The sequence below is a fragment of the Leucoraja erinacea genome, chromosome 40 (genome assembly GCF_028641065.1).
Source record: "Leucoraja erinacea ecotype New England chromosome 40, Leri_hhj_1, whole genome shotgun sequence".
In the NCBI taxonomy this organism is placed as follows: Eukaryota; Metazoa; Chordata; class Chondrichthyes; order Rajiformes; family Rajidae; genus Leucoraja; species Leucoraja erinaceus.
In genome coordinates this window covers 356,013-373,670 of record NC_073416.1, presented here as the reverse complement: position 1 = coordinate 373,670, position 17,658 = coordinate 356,013, and the positions used below count along the sequence as shown (strand labels likewise).

The window sequence follows — 17,658 nt, the reverse complement described above, 5'->3', positions numbered from 1 at the left end:
TAGCCCACCAGTAGATGCTGCCCCGCCCGCTGAGTTACTACACACTCTGTGAAACGTCACCTATACCGTTCTAACAGACAAACCTGCACGTGAGTTTGGAGCACGAGAGAAAACCGGCAATCCGGAAACTCCACAGATGCGCCTGACCCGCGAGTTACTCCAGCACTCTGCCAAACGTCTGCTCTCCATGTTCTCCATGGATGCTGCCTACCCGCTGAGTACTCATCACGGGAGTGTCCATACTGTCTCGAGTCCGTTGCCGAACCAGCAGGTCTTCAACATTTGAGCATTAGTCAACAAAGGCCACAGCCTAACGCATCTTTGGCCAAATCACATAAGGCATTACAGCAGGCAGGAAACTGCGATCTCCTTGGTCCATGCAACAGGCAACAATAGATGGCTCTGTTTATGTTAGTGAATTGCTGTCATGACTCCACTAGTTTGGTTTAGTTTAGTTGAGCTTAGAGACACAACGTGGAAACATACCCTTAGCACATAAACATTAGCACTATCCTACACACTAGGGACAATTGACAATTATACTGTCAATTAACCTACAAACCTGCACGTCTTTGGAGGGTGAGAGGAAACCGGCAAACACCCAACTGGGTCACGGGGAGAACATGCAAACTCCGTACAGACAGCACCCCTACGTAGTCAGGATGGAACCCGGGTCTCTGGCGCTGTGAGGCAGCAACTCTAGCGCTGCGCCACCGTGCCGCCCTAACTACTTTCCCTTGCTTTTAGAAGCTGGACATTCCGTGCCCGACTGCTCCTGATGTGGAGGGAGATAAAGGAGACTTACCGGATTCAACATCTGGATGTTTTCGGCGAAGTAATCTCCCCTAGTCATTATGGTCCTGCGCTCAGGGAGAACCTTCCATTTTGCTGAAGTGCATCCATGAATCCAATCCTCGTTGGAAATGATCGTCCAGAACCTGCCTCTCCACCTCACTGGAAGCTCATTCCACACAGCCACTACTCTCTGAGTAAAGAAGTTCCCCCTCATGTTACCCCCAAACTTCAGTCCCTTAATTCTCCTGCATGTCCCCTTGTTTGACGCTTTAGACCAGCAAACTCAGTTCAGAAAACGATTCTTTTCCGTGCCCGAAATAACCTGATGTGGGGGGAGATAAAGGAGACTTACCGGATTCAACATCTGGATGTTTTCGGCGAAGTTGCCAACGAAAGTCATTATGGTCATGCGTTGGGAGAGGCGCTCGATTTTGCTGAAGTGCATCATGAAGCGATCCTCGTTGGACAGATCGTCCAGTGGCTTTCTCTCCTTCTCATATTGCTTCAGCAGCTTCACCTCATTCTCCAGAGGCAGGAAACGGTTCAAACACTCCACAAAGTCCAGGGGCAAGGTCTTCAAATCGTACCTGCAAGAGGGGAGTCGACGCTTTAGACCAGCAAACTCAATTCAGATCACGATTCTTTTTACACCTGTAAATAACACGGGGGTGGGGGTATGGGGGTGTGGGATTCACTTTGCAGCACATTGCGTCTTTTGCCCGGCGTTACAAAATGGCTCCCGTCACAAAATGGCTGCGTGCTGATGATAGCGCGGAGTTCGCGTCTCGCCATTTGCTGAACTTGCGAGCGCACGCTGAATTGAAGTCCAGCTCGCTTGAGTTTTGGTTTGTTTTTGCGGTACCCTCACTTGGCGCAAGTTATTGCAAGGGCTCTTTGCTTTGAACCAGTGCATCGTGTGGTGAATGCCACTTTCAAGCAGAAGAGGGCATCTGCCAACCCGCTGTCAAGTCTGCCCTGCCTCAGAGGTTGGCAGCAAGAGCAGCAGAGGGTGGCAAATGATGCGAGCATTTCACTGCATAACTCCCAAAATGGACGAAAGGATCGCTTGCACGAACCGATGCTCAGTGGCGTCGTTCTTCAAAGAGGTCTCGCTGTCGAGGGAGAGGCAGAGTCCATGCGTCACGCCAGTGAGGACGGCTCATGAGTTGCACCAATGCAAGACTGAAAGTTGCGTCAGCGGCCTGGCATGCGATATCCCCCCCCCCCCTCCCCCGAACATGAGCTGCTCCTCAAGTCCAGCTCTGGTGGAACCGTGACCATATAGATTTACACCCCGCCTTTAACCCCATTCATTATTATTGCACCATTCAATCTGCCTGGCCCAAGTACTCTTGCAGATGAGAGTTTAGTTTAGAGATACAGCGTGTAAACAGGCCACCGAGTCCACTCTGACCAGCGATCCCCGCACACTAACACTACCCTACACACACACTAGGGCGCTGTCTGTATGGAGTTTGTACGTTCTCCCCAAGACCGCGTGGGTTTTCTCCGAGATCTTTGGTTTCCTGCCCCTCTCCAAAGACGTGCAGGTTTGTATGTTAACTGGCTTGGTATAAGGGTACATCGTGTGTGTAGGACAGCGTCCGTGTGCGTGGGATCGCTGGTCGGTGCGGACCCAGTGGGCGAAGGGGTTGTGTCCGTGCTGTATCTCTAAACTAGACTAAACTAGTGGATTGTGAAGATGATTCAACCCGCTTGCAAATCTCCATTGGTAGTGAGGCCTAGTAATTAAGCAAGACTTCCATCAAGCCTAGTTTGGGGAAGGGTCGTCAAACCAGGAGCCGACCAGCTTGCCGCATCACCTTCCAGTAAGCTGAAGAGCGATTGGGCAGGACCAGCAGAATCCCAGCATTACCCTCGGCCTTATGGGAAAAAATGGACCCACGGATGTCATCAAAACACAGGGGAAGAAAATAAAATGGACAAACCTGGTTTCTTTTAAAAACAAAACACTAATGGAAGTTTGAATGGCATTTCATATAATGCAACACCAAAACTCACTGCAGTAAATAGGTTGGTGGAGGCACATCCAGCTGGTAAACGTGTCGGAGAGTCAGGAGAAGATCAAGGGGGGGGGGGGGGGGGGGGCGATGAAATCGTGGCTCCAATGTCCAAGGAGAAGGACAGATGTGAGGAGCGTGCAAATCCATTTAGTGGCAACCAAGCTGGTTGGGTCCCTGAGGCTGGGCCACGCAAGGAAATCTGTGTCGGGTGACCATGGAAACCGTGACTGGACAGGGAGGGGGCTGCAGAGGTAGCGGCAAGATGACAGAGACTCTACAAGCCCAACAGTTCCTCTATGATGAGGGCAAGGGGAATGGCAGCAGGCGGCCATGGGAGGAGTGGGAGCTGTGGGTGGATTGTGGAGGCAGCCTTGCGGCCTTGCCTTGCGGCCTTGCCTTGCCGAGCCAGGATGAGGGGCGGGGCAGGATTGGAAGGGGGGGGGGGGGGGGGGGGAGAAGATATTTCATGCCGGGGTCGGCCACAATCCTCCGCCCCCATCCACACCCAATCAATCGATCAATCCCAAGCATTGAATCCATCCAGGCAAAGGGGATAGGAGTCGAACATTGAGAGTCAATTCTGGACTGGGATTAGAGGGGGGGGGGGGGGGGGGGGGGGGGGGGGGGGGGAGGGGGGAGAGTTCAGCGAAACGATCACGCAAATGCACGCAGCTGCCAGCCCACACGTCCCGCAATCAAAGAGGTCGGAAGGCTTTACAACATACATTTGAATGGCCCTGCAAATCTCCTCTGTTGTCTTGCCAGCCTTGCGCAGCGTAATGGCGAGATTCTTTGCTCGGTTGGTTTCGAGCAGCATCACTTTACTCAGCGCTTTCTGCGCACTTTTGCCTTTCTGACAGGAGATTTCAATGGAGGGTCCCTGGGCTTTCGTCTTGAAGAGGTCTTCAAATTCATCCAGGTCAAGCTCCTACAGCACAAATTGATTGTTATTACACACTGGGCGCTCTCCCAATGCTCACAGGCAACCCCTTTCGCAAACTGAGCCTCCTTATCATTGAACCCTGCTGGGGGCACCATCTCTCTGCACAAGTGCTCCCCTCCATCGCAGCCCTCAGGCACTTTTTCCATTTGGTTCACGATTCCAACATCTGCAGTTTTTATTAGTTTCCACCCTAATCACGAGGGTGGGTGACACCAGCCAACACCAAGATTGCAATTGTATGTTCTATACTAAGCTGAGCCTGAACAAGGCATTCACAGTTCTCTTTGGCTACAGTTAGATTCTCCACCTCCTGCTCTACCATCGACTCTAACCGTATCTTGTTCTTGGTTTTTGCGGTCGTTTTTCTACTCACTGTCAAGCGTTTGTGTGTGTGTGTGTGTGTGTGTGTGTGTGTGTGTGTGTGTGTGTGTGTGTGTGTGTGTGTGTGTGTGTGTGTGTGTGTGTGTGTGTGTGTGTGTGTGTGTGTGTGTGTGTGTGTGTGTGTGTGTGTGTGTGTGTGTGTGTGTGTGTGTGTTGTGTGTGTGTGTGTGTGTGTGTGTGTTGAGGCTGTGTGTGTGTGGGGTGTGTGTGTGTGTGTGTGTGTGTGTGTGTGCGTGTGTGTGTGTGTGTTGTCCGGGTGCCCATGATGCTGCTGCAAGCACAATTTTCATTGTCCCTGCAGCTCACCCTGCTCATGCAGATGACAATAAGCTCGACTTGCCTCGACAACTCTGCCAACGACTTAGGAACTGCAGGTGCTGGTTGAAACCGAAGATAGACACAAAAAGCTGGAGTAACTCAGCGGGACAGGCGGCATCTCTGGAGAGAAGGAATGGGTGACGTTTCGGGCTGAGACTTGGTGACGTTTCAAGCCTGAGGCGGGTACTCCAGCATTTTGCTTCTAAATCGATACTGCATCTATCACACTGTCATCTTATCATAGAAACTAGACAATAGGTGCAGGAGTCGAGGCCATTCGGCCCTTCGAGCCTGCACCATTCGCCATTCAATATGATCACGGCTGATCATCCAACTCAGTATCCTGTACCTGCCTTCTCCATACCCCCTGATCCCTTTAGCCACAAGGGCCACATCTAACTCCCTCTTAAATATAGCCAATGAACTGACCTCAACTACCTTCTGCGGCAAAGAATTCCAGAGATTCACCACTCTGTGTAAAAAATGTTTTTCTCATCTCGGTCCTAAAAGATTTCCCCCTTATCCTTAAACTGTGACCCCATGTCCTGGACTTCCCCAACATCGGGAACACTCTTCCTGCATCTAGCCTGCCCAACCCCCGAAGTATTTTGTACGTTTCTAAAAGATCCCCCCCTCAATCTTCTAAATTCTAGCGAGTACAAGCCGAGTCTATCCAATCTTTCTTCATATGAAAGTCCTGACATCCCAGGAATCAGTCTGGTGAACCTTCTCGGTACTCCCTCTATGGCAAGAATGTCTTTCCTCAGATTAAGAGACCAAAACTGTACGCAATACTCCAGGTGTGGTCTCACCAAGACCCTGTACAACTGCAGTAGAACCTCCCTGCTCCTATACTCAAATCCTCTATGGCAAGAATGTCTTTCCTCAGATTAGGAGACCAAAACTGTACGCAATACTCCAGGTGTGGTCTCACCAAGACCCTGTACAACTGCAGTAGAAGCTCCCTGCTCCTATACTCAAATCCTCTATGGCAAGAATGTCTTTCCTCAGATTTGGAGACCAAAACTGTATGCAATACTCCAGGTGTGGTCTCACCAAGACCCTGTACAAAGTAGAACCTCCCTGCTCCTATACTCAACTCCTCTATGGCAAGAATGTCTTTCCTCAGATTTGGAGACCAAAACTGTACCCAATACTCCAGGTGTGGTCTCACCAAGACCCTGTACAACTCCACTAGAACCTCCCTGCTCCTAGACTCAAATCCTTTTGCTATGAATGCTAACATACCATTGGCTTTCTTCACTGCCTGCTGCACCTGCATCATCTATCTCCTCTTTGCATGTTGTCTACAGTTAGCGGGTACGCTGTGAGCTTTGCCATGGTTGAAAATCAATGTCTAGCCCCGACATTAATGGCACGTGGAACAATTCTTGTGCCATCGAGGGTGACCATCTGCAATGATGAGCCGAATAAATGGGATAAAATGACCACTGTCCAAAATAGTCATTCATAAAAATGGAGCCGAGCCAACGGTAAAGTCATTGACCCAAAATATTAATTCTGATTCTCCCTCCACAGATGCTGCCTGACCAGCTGAGGGTTGCCAGCATTTGTTGTTTTTTTCATTTCAGAGTTAACGTGGCTGTCGAATTTGTAGCAGGGGGCCAGGCGGGGACAATGTCCCAGGCCTCAGCGCTTGCTTCCTGCTGTCTCACCAGCTCCACAGGGGCAGTCGGGGATAAATACGCAGTCAACCACTCAGCTTACCTCCAAGATCTTCTCGTCATCGATTTCGGTGAAGACCGTCCCGTTGATCTGATTGGGTTTCAGTGCCATCCAGTTAAATACCGGCAAACGGAATTTTGTCTTAATTGGTTTCTTGATCCGAATGGCTGAAAGGAGGAATGGAAGCAGTTAGCTTACGTCACAGTCCGAAAGGCCACTTGGATTAGTGCTGAATTCTCATCTCTTGGTCACAGTCATAGAGTCATAGAGTGATACAGCGTGGAAACAGGCCCTTCGGCCCAACTTGCACACACCAGCCAACATGCCCCAGCCACACTAGTCCCCACCTGCCCATATCCCTCCAAACCTGTCCTATCCATTTACCTGTCTAAGGCAGACAAAAATGCTGGAGAAACTCAGCGGGTGAGGCAGCATCTATGGAGCGAAGGAAATAGGCGACGTTTCGGGCCGAAACCCTTCTTCAGTCTGAGGCCTCTACTCCTGCACCTAATTTCTATGTTTCTATGTTTCAGGACGAAACCCTGAAGGAAATAGGCAACGTTTCGGGCTGAATCCCTTGGGAAATAGACAACGTTTCAGGTCGAAACCCGTAAGGGTTTCCTCCCGAAACGTTGCCTATTTCCTTCGCTCCATAGATGCTGCTGCACCCGCTGAGTTTCCCCAGCTTTTTTGTGTAACCTTCGATTCTCCAGCATCTGCAGTTCCTTCTTAAACATTATTAATGTTGAGTCTGGATCCAGTTTAGTATTAATAACTTCACAGCTTAAGGATAAGGGGGAAATCACAGCTTAAGGATAAGGGGGAAATCCTTTAAAACCGAGATAAGAAGAACTTTTTTCACACAGAGAGTGGTGAATCTCTGGAACTCTCTGCCAGAGAGGGTAGTTGAGGCCAGTTCATGGGCTATATTTAAGAGGGAGTTAGATGTGGCCCTGGTGGCTAAGGGGATCAGGGGGTAAGGAGAGAAGGCAGGTACGGGATACTGAGTTGGATGATCAGCCATGATCATATTGAATGGCGAATGGTGCAGGCTCGAAGGGCCGAATGGCCTCTACTCCTGCACCTAATTTCTATGTTTCTATGTTTCTATGTTTCAGGACGAAACCCTGAAGGAAATAGGCAACCTTTCGGGCTGAATCCCTTGGGAAATAGACAACGTTTCGGGTCGAAACCCGTAAGGGTTTCGTCCCGAAACGTTGCCTATTTCCTTCGCTCCATAGATGCTGCTGCACCCGCTGAGTTTCCCCAGCTTTTTTGTGTAACCTTCGATTCTCCAGCATCTGCAGTTCCTTCTTAAACATTATTAATGTTGAGTCTGGATCCAGTTTAGTATTAATAACTTCACAGCTTAAGGATAAGGGGGAAATCACAGCTTAAGGATAAGGGGGAAATCCTTTAAAAGATAAGAATTTTCTTAAGTTTAGTATTAATAACTTCAGAAATTAATAATACTTGGGAACATCAGAACAAAGTTTAACACTCACAACAAGCCAAAGAAACTTCCTCGACCACAGTGTAATAACTGGGAAAAAATTAATAGCGAGATATAGACCATTCTACCCATCAGGGCCTTGCTACCTCCATACAGGTCCAATCTATTCCTCGAATTTTGCTGCATGGGCTGTGACTGCTTCTCGTGGCAATGCTGGCGGTGGCTCTTCAGCCCATGGGTTGAATCGATCATGGCACTGAAATGCCCGCTCAGGCCAAGCCTTGAATTTTCTCGATGGCAAAGGTTAGCTTAGGAACCGATAACATGGATGTATAAAACATGCAGACCATTACCTGACAATCCATGGCTGAGGATAACCGACAGAGCGCTACCAGGTAATGGAGGAGCGATGGGTGGTGGGGGCGGTGCAGGGACTTGACCTGTAGGAAGAGAGCGACATTATTACAGTGTTGCCCTGGAGACGTGTACACACCATGCCCTGAACTGGTTCAAAGTTCAAAGTAAACTTTATTGTCAATTCAATTATGCAACAGTAGTTACACAGTAGGTATGTTACAAAACCTACCTGAATCGTCATTGGGAATCTGCCCACAGCCATGTCGGCGATTTTGGCGCTGTTTGGAGGGGGCGGGTTTAAAAACGCGATTTTTACTAGGCTGTTCTAATCGCAGATGTTCAGCCTAGTAAATCATTAACGAAAAATCGCTGCAAGACCCGGTCGCAAAAGGTATTATTAGTTTTATAGGCCTCGATAATATAGTTATAATAGTTTTAAAATTACTCTCTGATTCCGCAACCTCTCGCAGCCCCAGGGTTTTATAAAGCAAACAATTAAAGGTATGTACCTTATTTTTACATTAAATGGGGCATATATATAACCCTGTATATCAAGTTATCTATAGCGAGTAGTTCATTTTGGGCTTTTTATATCCCGCAGTATTTTTCTCGGCATTTGAGGGCACTAATCCAGCGCGATGTCAACGTTCTAAACCAGCGCATTCACATGAACCCACTAGAAAGCCGATTTAAATGGGCATTTATTTACAGCAATTGAACACTAAATTCCTTCCATTTGGCCTATAAATTAATGTAAATTAGATATAAAAATCATGTTATATTGTGAATTATTTGTGAATAATCTTTGGACACTTAGGCTATTTAAAAATGTTAATCTTTCCTTAAGAAATGGGCTTTTGACTATCCAAGATCACAGCTTTTTTGTAATGTCCATTGAAAATCAATAGGGAACAAGATGCTAATTTCCGAGTATGAAAATGGCCATAACTTTTTTAATACTTGAGATATAAAAGTGAATTTGGTGTCAAATTAAACTTATTGTTATGCTTTATCTGATGGGATAAATTGCAGACTTGATTTTTTAAATCTCAAAATTTTGTAACATTGCTATACCCAGAGGATTGAAATTACGTTTCCCCGTACTCCAAATGTGCAAGTAATATTAAAAACACAGACAGACAACATACCAATAAAAATAGACAATAGACATTACATTATTTAAAATATTAAAATATTCACAGTGTGCCAAAACATAGCAAAAACATTTGAGGTATTTTAAACAGGGTGCAACAATGAAAGGTGCAATATAGAAAAAGTGCAAATTCCGTACTGGAGACATTGAGCCAAAGTTATTTTCACAGTTTGTTTGTCTTTGTTTGGGTACTGTTCATGGAATTTTTTTAAGTGTGTTGAGTAGTCTGATGGCCTGAGGGAAAAAGCTGTTTTTGAATCTGGTGGTTTTGCTCCGCATGCTGCTGTAGCGCTTAACGGAAGGTAGGAGGGTGAACAGCGGGGAGAATGTGCAAACTCCACACACAGACAGCACCCGAGGCCAGGATTGAACCGGGGTCTCTGGAGCCATGAGGGCAGGGGCTCCACCAGATATGCCAGAGATGGTCGACACGCCGTCCATGGAGAGTAAGTCAGCAGATCATGAGGACACAATTGCGGTGCAATCTGTCGCCAATTGGGGAAATGGTGACAGTTAACGAGGGCCTCGGTGTGCATGCGCTTTTCTCCTCTCTGGCCGATTGCAGCGTTCACACCCTTGCTGCTGAGTTACAACTCCTTCACTGAAGTGAAAACGGTGCAGGAAGGAACTGCAGATGCTGGTTTAAACCGAAGATAGACACAAAAAGCTGGAGTAACTCAGCAGGACAGGCAGCATCTCTGGAGAGAAGGAATGGGTGACCCTTCTTCAGAAAACGGTGTATCGAGACATGTTTACATTTCATTTCCTCTGAAGAAAGTTGGTAAAAGCTGTTTAATTCATTACGCAGACAACTGAGGCGTTTGTTTAATGAAAGTGGTGCCCGACACCTGTGAACATTGGTTACGTCCGATCAGATGGCAGCCACATGTGGACAAAAGCAGAGACAGGGGACCCCTATGTACTCACTGTGGGCAGGGCCACTGTTGACACAGCTAGGCCCAGGCTTACCCAGTTTCAAAACTAATTTTGGGGCCGATCACAGGCTAGCCTCACAACCCAATGTCTACTTCGCCAAGGGCAAGGAGGATGATTTTTGTTTTGGGAGGAATTTTTTTTAACGTTGAGCGGAAAGATGCAATAGGGTGAGCTGGGCAGCTTGTGCAGGGAAGACCAAGCTGAAGAGGTTGAAGTTGCTGAGGCCAGGGGAAAGGTTCGCGGTGAAGTGACTTTAAATCCCAGAGGATCACTGGATTAGGAAAAGGGGACTGAATATTTGGTTTAGTTTAGTTTAGAGATACAGGACAGAAACAGGCCCCTCAGCCCACTAAGTCCGTGCCGACCAGCGATCCCTGCACACTAACACTACCCTACACACCACTGGGGACAATTTACACTCACACCAAAGCCAATTCACCTATAAACCTGCACGTCTTTGGAGTGTGGGAGGAAACCGGAGCACCCAGAGAAAACCCACAGCATCCATAGTGGGGGCCGATTGGGAAAAGGGGAGATGCAGCAAGACCTGGGTGTCATGGTACACCAGTCATTGAAGGTAGGCATGCAGGTGCAGCAGGCAGTAAAGAAAGCGAATGGTATGTTAGCTTTCATTGCAAAAGGATTTGAGTATAGGAGCAGGGAGGTTCTACTGCAGTTGTACAGGGTCTTGGTGAGACCACACCTGGAGTATTGCGTACAGTTTTGGTCTCCAAATCTGAGGAAGGACATTATTGCCATAGAGGGAGTGCAGAGACGGTTCACCAGACTGATTCCTGGGATGTCAGGACTGTCTTATGAAGAAAGACTGGATAGACATGGTTTATACTCTCTAGAATTTAGAAGATTGAGAGGGGTCTTATAGAAACTTACAAAATTCTTAAGGGGTTGGACAGGCTAGATGCAGGAGGATTGTTCCCGATGTTGGGGAAGTCCAGGACAAGGGGTCACAGCTTAAGGATAAGGGGGAAATCCTTTAAAACCGAGATGAGAAGAACTTTTTTCACACAGAGAGTGGTGAATCTCTGGAACTCTCTGCCACAGAGGGTAGTTGAGGCCAGTTCATTGGCTATATTTAAGAGGGAGTTAGATGTGGCCCTTGTGGCTAAAGGGATCAGGGGGTATGGAGAGAAGGCAGGTACGGGGTACTGAGTTGGATGATCAGCCATGATCATATTGAATGGCGAATGGTGCAGGCTCGAAGGGCCGAATGGCCTCTACTCCTGCACCTAATTTCTATGTTTCTATGTTTCTATAGTCAGGAAGGAACCTGGGTCCCTGGCGCTGTGAGGCCACTGGCCATTCCCACCGGCTTCAGGCAGGATCGGGAGATGCATAGGAGACCCGGACATCTCAAGGGGGCTGAATGGACTACGTCAGCCCCAACATGCAGCACCCCTGTTGTCGTTTGAGGGCGCGCATCCCACCTGCCCGCTTGCCGATGGTGGCAGGACATCTTTACCTGGTAGCGGTGGGGCCAGTGGTGGTGGAGGAGGCGTTGGGGGCGTGGGTGAAGGAGGAATGCTTGGAATCAGCTCCAAGTCCATGGAAGAGCGAGACAGCAGAGAAGGGTCTCCATCCGGACAGTCGGCCAGGAGTCCGTGTTGCAGCCCACCCATCTGCCTCCCCAGGCGAAACTGCCGCTGGAACGCCTCCTCCTTCTCCTTGATCATCTTCCGCAGGGTGTGCACCTGGCTGCTGGCATCCTTGTAGGTTTCCTGACGGGGCACAAAAGGGTTAGCGAGGCTGGCACACCTCAGCCTGGCGACAGCACCGTTACTTCAGCTGCTGTATCTCTCCCAGAGGACACCTCCGCTCTGCACCCGCACTGCCTTCCCACACCCCCACCAACCCCCACCAACCCTCACCAACCCCCCATCCACATTCAATTCTTAAATTGAGATTCCCCCAGCTCCCTTGGTGGGATTCGAACTCCTGCCTCCAGGTCAATGACCCAGGCACCTGGTAAGGGTGCAACAATGAAAGGTGCAATATAGAAAAAGTGCAAATTTCATACTGGAGACATTGAGCCAAAGTTATTTTCACAGTTTGTTTGTCTTTGTTTGGGTACTGTTCATGGAATTTTCTTAAGTGTGTTGAGTAGTCTGATGGCCTGAGGGAAAAAGCTGTTTTTGAATCTGGTGGTTTTGCTCCGCATGCTGCGGTAGCGCTTACCGGATGGTAGGAGGGTGAACAGCGGGGAGAATGTGCAAACTGGCACCTGGTACCTGGTAACTTATTATTCCACAATGTTCTATGCCCAAAGCAATCTACTATGTCCTGCGTTTAGAGACCGGGTGTTCAGAGGGATTGGAGCCATCGACAGTACATGGAACTCAAAGTGTCACCAAGGAGATTATTGCAATGGTAAGTGTCAAACCATTAGTTAGACCACCATGTATATCATTCTAACCTTGATGCAATTCTGTTACCCTCCCTGGAAGCAAAAGGCAACCCTACCTCAGCCCGCAAATCCTACCTTAATCGTTTCCAGTTCGTTATCTTGATAGAGCAACTGCTTTTCCAGTTCTGCCACCCTCATCATGTTTTCATTCTCCAGTTCCTGAAGCTTCTCCGTTAACTGGGAGGAAAGATGAGAGTTTCAGCGTCGACACGTGTGAGACCAGACACGCGAACTCAGCGGGTCAGGCAGGAACGTTACGGGACGGGGTCGGGACGCGTCTTCAGACTGGAGCAGGGTCTCGACCCAAAACGTTCGCCCATTCCTCCTCTCCAGAGACGCTGCCCGTCCCGCTGAGTTACTCAGCATTTTGTGTCTATCTTCAGTGTAAACCAGCATCTGCAGTTCCTCGCTACACACCGGAGACCAAACCGCGATCCTTCTCAGAAGGCGCACATATCTTTGCGATGTGGGTTTGCTCTGTCTAGGATTACCGAACTGCTCCGGGTACAATTCAGCCAAGAACACAAATCCAGACATTCCGGCTTTCTGGAAGCTCGGAGGAGCGACCACCACAGGGCTTTCTCGCTGGTGGCCGGTCCGTCTCCAGACATGTGTTCAAATCACGCCCACAAAAATCGCACAGTGGAACACAGTGCGGCCTATGGTGGACCCAATACGCCATCTGCATTGCTGAGTACATGAGTGATAGGAGGAGAATTAGGCCATTCGGCCCATCAAGTCTACTCCGCCATTCAATCATCTCCCCCTCTCCACCCCATTCTCCTGCCTTCTCCAGTTAGGGATGCAGGCATGGACTTCTCATGGACGACATAGAGAGAACACAACAGCCAGCAATGATGTGGAGGCATTGACGTTCAGCAGTCAACCCCTCCATGGATACAACAACTTCCATGTCGGTTTTGGCTTTCATGGTTCAGCTTGTGGAAATAATCACCGCAGAGTCCAGCACCGGCCACAAAGCTGCCCATGAACCAGATCCATGATGTTCCCAACCCTAGAGCCACCTCACACTAACTGTTGCTATTTCATTGCTTGCCGGCACAAGATCTCGAATGCAGACTATCCCATGAGGTCAAAAGGTCATAAGTGACAGGAGCAGAATTAGGCCATTCGGCCCATCAAGTCTACTCCGCCATTCAATCATGGCTGATCTCTCTCTCCCCTCTAACCCCATTCTCCTGCCTTCTCCCCATAACCCCTGACACCCACACTAATCAAGAATCTATCTATCTCTGCATTAAAAATAGCCACTGACTTGTGGCCTCCACAGCCGTCTGTGGCAAAGAATTCCACAGATTCACCACCCTCTGACTAAAGAAATTTCACCTCATCTCGTTCTTAAAGGTGCGTCCTTTAATTCTGAGGGAATGGCCTCTATTCCTCGACATTCCCACCAGTGGAAACATCCTCTCCACATCCACTCTATCCAGGCCTTTCACTATTCTGTACGTTTCAATGAGGTTCCCCCCTCATTCTTCTAAACTCTGGTGTGTACAGGCCCAGTGCCGTCAAACGCTCATCGTATGTTAACCCACTCATTCCTGGGATCATTCTGGTAAACCTGCCCTGGGCCCTCTCCAGAGCCAGCACATCCATCCTCAGATATGCTAAATGCATTTCGTTGTCTCTGTACTGTACACTGACAATGACAATTAAAATTGAATCTGAATCTGAATCTGATATGGGGCCCAAAATTGCTCACAGTATTCTAAATGCAGCCTGACCAGCACCTTATAGAGCCTCAGCGTTACATCCCTGCCACACGGGATTGACTGGGACATCAGAGGCCTCGTGTCTGCAGGCCTGTGGGATTTGAGTTGTTCGAAACCACCATCTACGCAAAATGGGAGATAGGTCAGAGAGCAAAGTTCAAGGTTGAAGGCCATTGACTCACGTGCGACATGTGTTCTTCCAGTTCATCCACCTTCTCCAAGGCTGCGTTCTTGGTCTCGGCATCCTCCAGTAGACCACCCACGTCAAACACGTTGTCCAGGTAGGCCTGGATCTGAACCTGCAGCTTATCGCTCTCCGTGTGCTTGGATTTCTGGGGGGGGGGGGGGAAACCAATTGAGACCATCGTCAGGGATGGAGTCATCGGTGCCGGCTCTGATTTGTCCTGCACCTGTAGTAGTCTCCCTCTCCCCTCACTCTCAGTCAGAAGATCTGGGCGTCCTTGTACATCAGTCACTGAAAGTACGCATGCAGGTACAGCAGGCAGGGACCGACTGACGCTTCCAAGGCCGCCTGGGTCAAGACGAGATGGAGAGACCAGTGGAAGTCAGCGGAACCATCGGAACACCTGGAGTAGTGGCACATTGGCCTTCATAACAAGAGGAGTTGAGTCTAGGAGCAAAGAGGTCCTTCTGCAGTTGTACAGGGCCCTGTTGAGACCACACCTGGAGTATTGTGTGCAGTGTTGGTCCCCTAATTTGAGGAAGGACATTCTTGCTATTGAGGGAGTGCAGCGATGAGGTAAAATATTTTCACCCCGAGAGTTGTGAATCTGTGGAATTCTCTGCCTCAGAAGGCATTGAAGGCCGATTCTCTGGATGCCTTCAAGAGAGAGTTAGATTTAGCTCTTAAAGACAGCGGAGTCAGGGGATATGGGGAGAAGGCAGGAACGGGGTACTGATTGTGGATGTTCAGCCATGATCACAGTGAATGGCGGTGCTGGCTCGAAGGGCCAAATGGCCTCTACTCCTGCACCTATTGTCTATTGTCTAAGAGGGGTCTCGACCCGAAACATTACCCATCCCTTCTCTCCAGAGGTGCTGCCTGTCCCGCTGAGTTACTCCTGTACTTTGTGTCTATCTTCAGTGTAAAGCAGCATCTGCAGTTCCCTCCCTGTACATCAGGCTGAGAGTCTCCTCAGTAACTGCTGTGCGTTCCCAAGGCAAGCGTGGAGGGCTGACAAGGCCGTTGACCTTGTGTGGAATGTGAGGAACGCTGATGAGAAGGGATTTCAAGCTGTGCTGAGCAGAGGAGGGAATTTTCCACCCACATATTCGGCCTCATGTTGGACACTGCACAGAGAAGTGACAAACAAGTCTGAATTTGGTTGTAAACAAGCACTCTGCCTGTTGCGGGAGGGACTTAACATCATGAAGGGCCACCCCAATCAGTCTGAAGAAGGGCCCCAACACCCATCCATCGTCTCCAGAGATGCTGCCCTACCTGCCAAGGTACTCCAGCACGTAACGTCCGTGCCTGGGTGGGATTAGAAAGGGAATACGCCCTGTCTACGGGCATCCTGAGGGAGTTCCGGGACCGCTGGGCTCCGCAGGGTGTTGAATGTATCCTCAATAAGGTTTGTAACATAGTTGTATATAATGGATATATGTTTGTATTGTATTATGGTGGTGGGTTCTGCCTTGTGTCAATATTATTTTTTAACAATTGAATCCATTTTTTGTAAAAATAAAAAAAATAAAAAAATAAATAAATAAAGGTACTCCAACACTTTGTGTGTTTTCCTTGTGTAAGGCGGCATCTGCGGTTCCTTGCATCGCCTCTCTAGTGCTGCACTATTTGTCACTATTCCCCCGGGTCAGATTCACTGGTGCATTGACCACACTGCAGCACCAACGCCTCTCCGGATTGAGAATGATAAGGGCCACATGTGCCCATCTAGAGGTACCTTGGACATTTGGGGAGAGCACCAGAGGGCAGGAAAGCTACAAGCCAGGACAAATGGCGGCGGGCACAGGCAGCGGACCGCACCCTGCCCGCTTTGAGAGACCTCATGATTCATCGTGAGAGGGGCTGAGCAGCAAGCGTGAATATTCCTGCCCTTGGGGGAAGTATGGGAAGCGGAGGGGCCAGGTAAGGCGCTGTACATTGCCAGAAGATGCTGGAGTAACTCAGCAGAAGGGATGAGTCTGAGAAAGGGTCTCAACCTGAAACATCACCCATTCATTCTCTCCAGAGATGCTGCCTGTCCCACTGTGTTACTCCAGCATTTAGTGTCTATCATCAATTGAAACCAGCATCTGCAGTTCTTTCCATTGCATTGGCAGCACAGGGTTGCACTTTGTACAATGGCCTGGGGTGGTGGGACAAGGTAAGGGACTGTCGGAACTAAGGGTACAATCTTCACACTTCACACTCACCTCCAGGAACTCGTCCAGGCCCAGCTTGGTGAACTCGAACTGCAGGTGGACCCGGAAGTTCATGTCCTCCACAGAATGGACCACGATATTGATGAACTGCATGCACGCCACCTGAGGACAGCAAAGGGCAAAGATGTCAGAGGCAGCGCCAGGGTCAATGCCACCCCAGCCTCCACTTCCTGGTTTACACGCGTGACTTCTGAAGTGTGTGGAGTCTAGTGTACTGCCTGATGGGGTGGTGCATGGAGATTCATCAACAGGAATTGTTTGAATAGAGTCACAGAGTTATAGAGTGATACAGTGTGGAAACAGGCCCTTCGGCCCAACTTGCCCACACTGGCCAAGATATCCCAGCTTCACTGGTCCAGCATTTGGTCCATATCCCTCCAAACCTGTCCTATCCATGTACCTGTCTAACTGTTTCTTAAACGTTGGGATAGTCCCAGCTTCAACTACCTCCTCTGGCAGCTCGTTCCATACACCCACCACCCTCTGTGTGAAAAAGTTACCCCTCAGATTCCTCTTTTCCCCTTCACCTTGAACCCATGTCCTCTGGTCCTCGATTCCCCTACTCTGGGCAAGAGACTCTGTGCATCTACCCAATCTATTCCTCTCATGATATTATACACCTCTACAAGATCACCCCTCATCCTCCTGCGCTCCATGGAATAGAGTCCCAGCCTGCTCAACCTCTCCCTGTAGCTCACACCCTCTAGTCCTGGCAACATCCTCGTAAATCTTCTCTGCACCCTTTCCAGCTTGACAACATATTTCCTATAACACGGTGCCCAGAACTGAACACATTATTCTAAATGCGGTCTCACCAACGTCTTATACAACTGCAACATGACCTCTCAACCTCTATACTCATGCATAAAGGAAACAAAATTGAAGGGCAGTGGGCCTCATTGGATCACTTTCTCAAAAGGGCTAGCACAGGCATGAAGGGCTCAATGGTCTCCTGCGGTGCTAGCAGAGTCTACAATCCTACGCATGTCGTAAATCGGATGAAAAGACATTTGAAAAAACGATTGGAAATATGGAACATGATATTAATGTT

General features: G+C 49.0%; 1 protein-coding gene across 1 annotated transcript in view; it reads right to left on the bottom strand.

Moving 5' to 3' along the window:
- Positions 1-17,658, bottom strand: part of LOC129714642 (formin-like protein 3) — a 118,097-nt gene that overhangs the window by 22,087 nt on the left and 78,352 nt on the right. Inside the window, 8 exon segments of the mRNA XM_055664361.1 lie at positions 1,148-1,382; positions 3,545-3,747; positions 6,190-6,314; positions 7,954-8,040; positions 11,527-11,782; positions 12,544-12,645; positions 14,384-14,533; positions 16,599-16,709. Coding sequence (XP_055520336.1) covers positions 1,148-1,382; positions 3,545-3,747; positions 6,190-6,314; positions 7,954-8,040; positions 11,527-11,782; positions 12,544-12,645; positions 14,384-14,533; positions 16,599-16,709 — 1,269 coding nt within the window.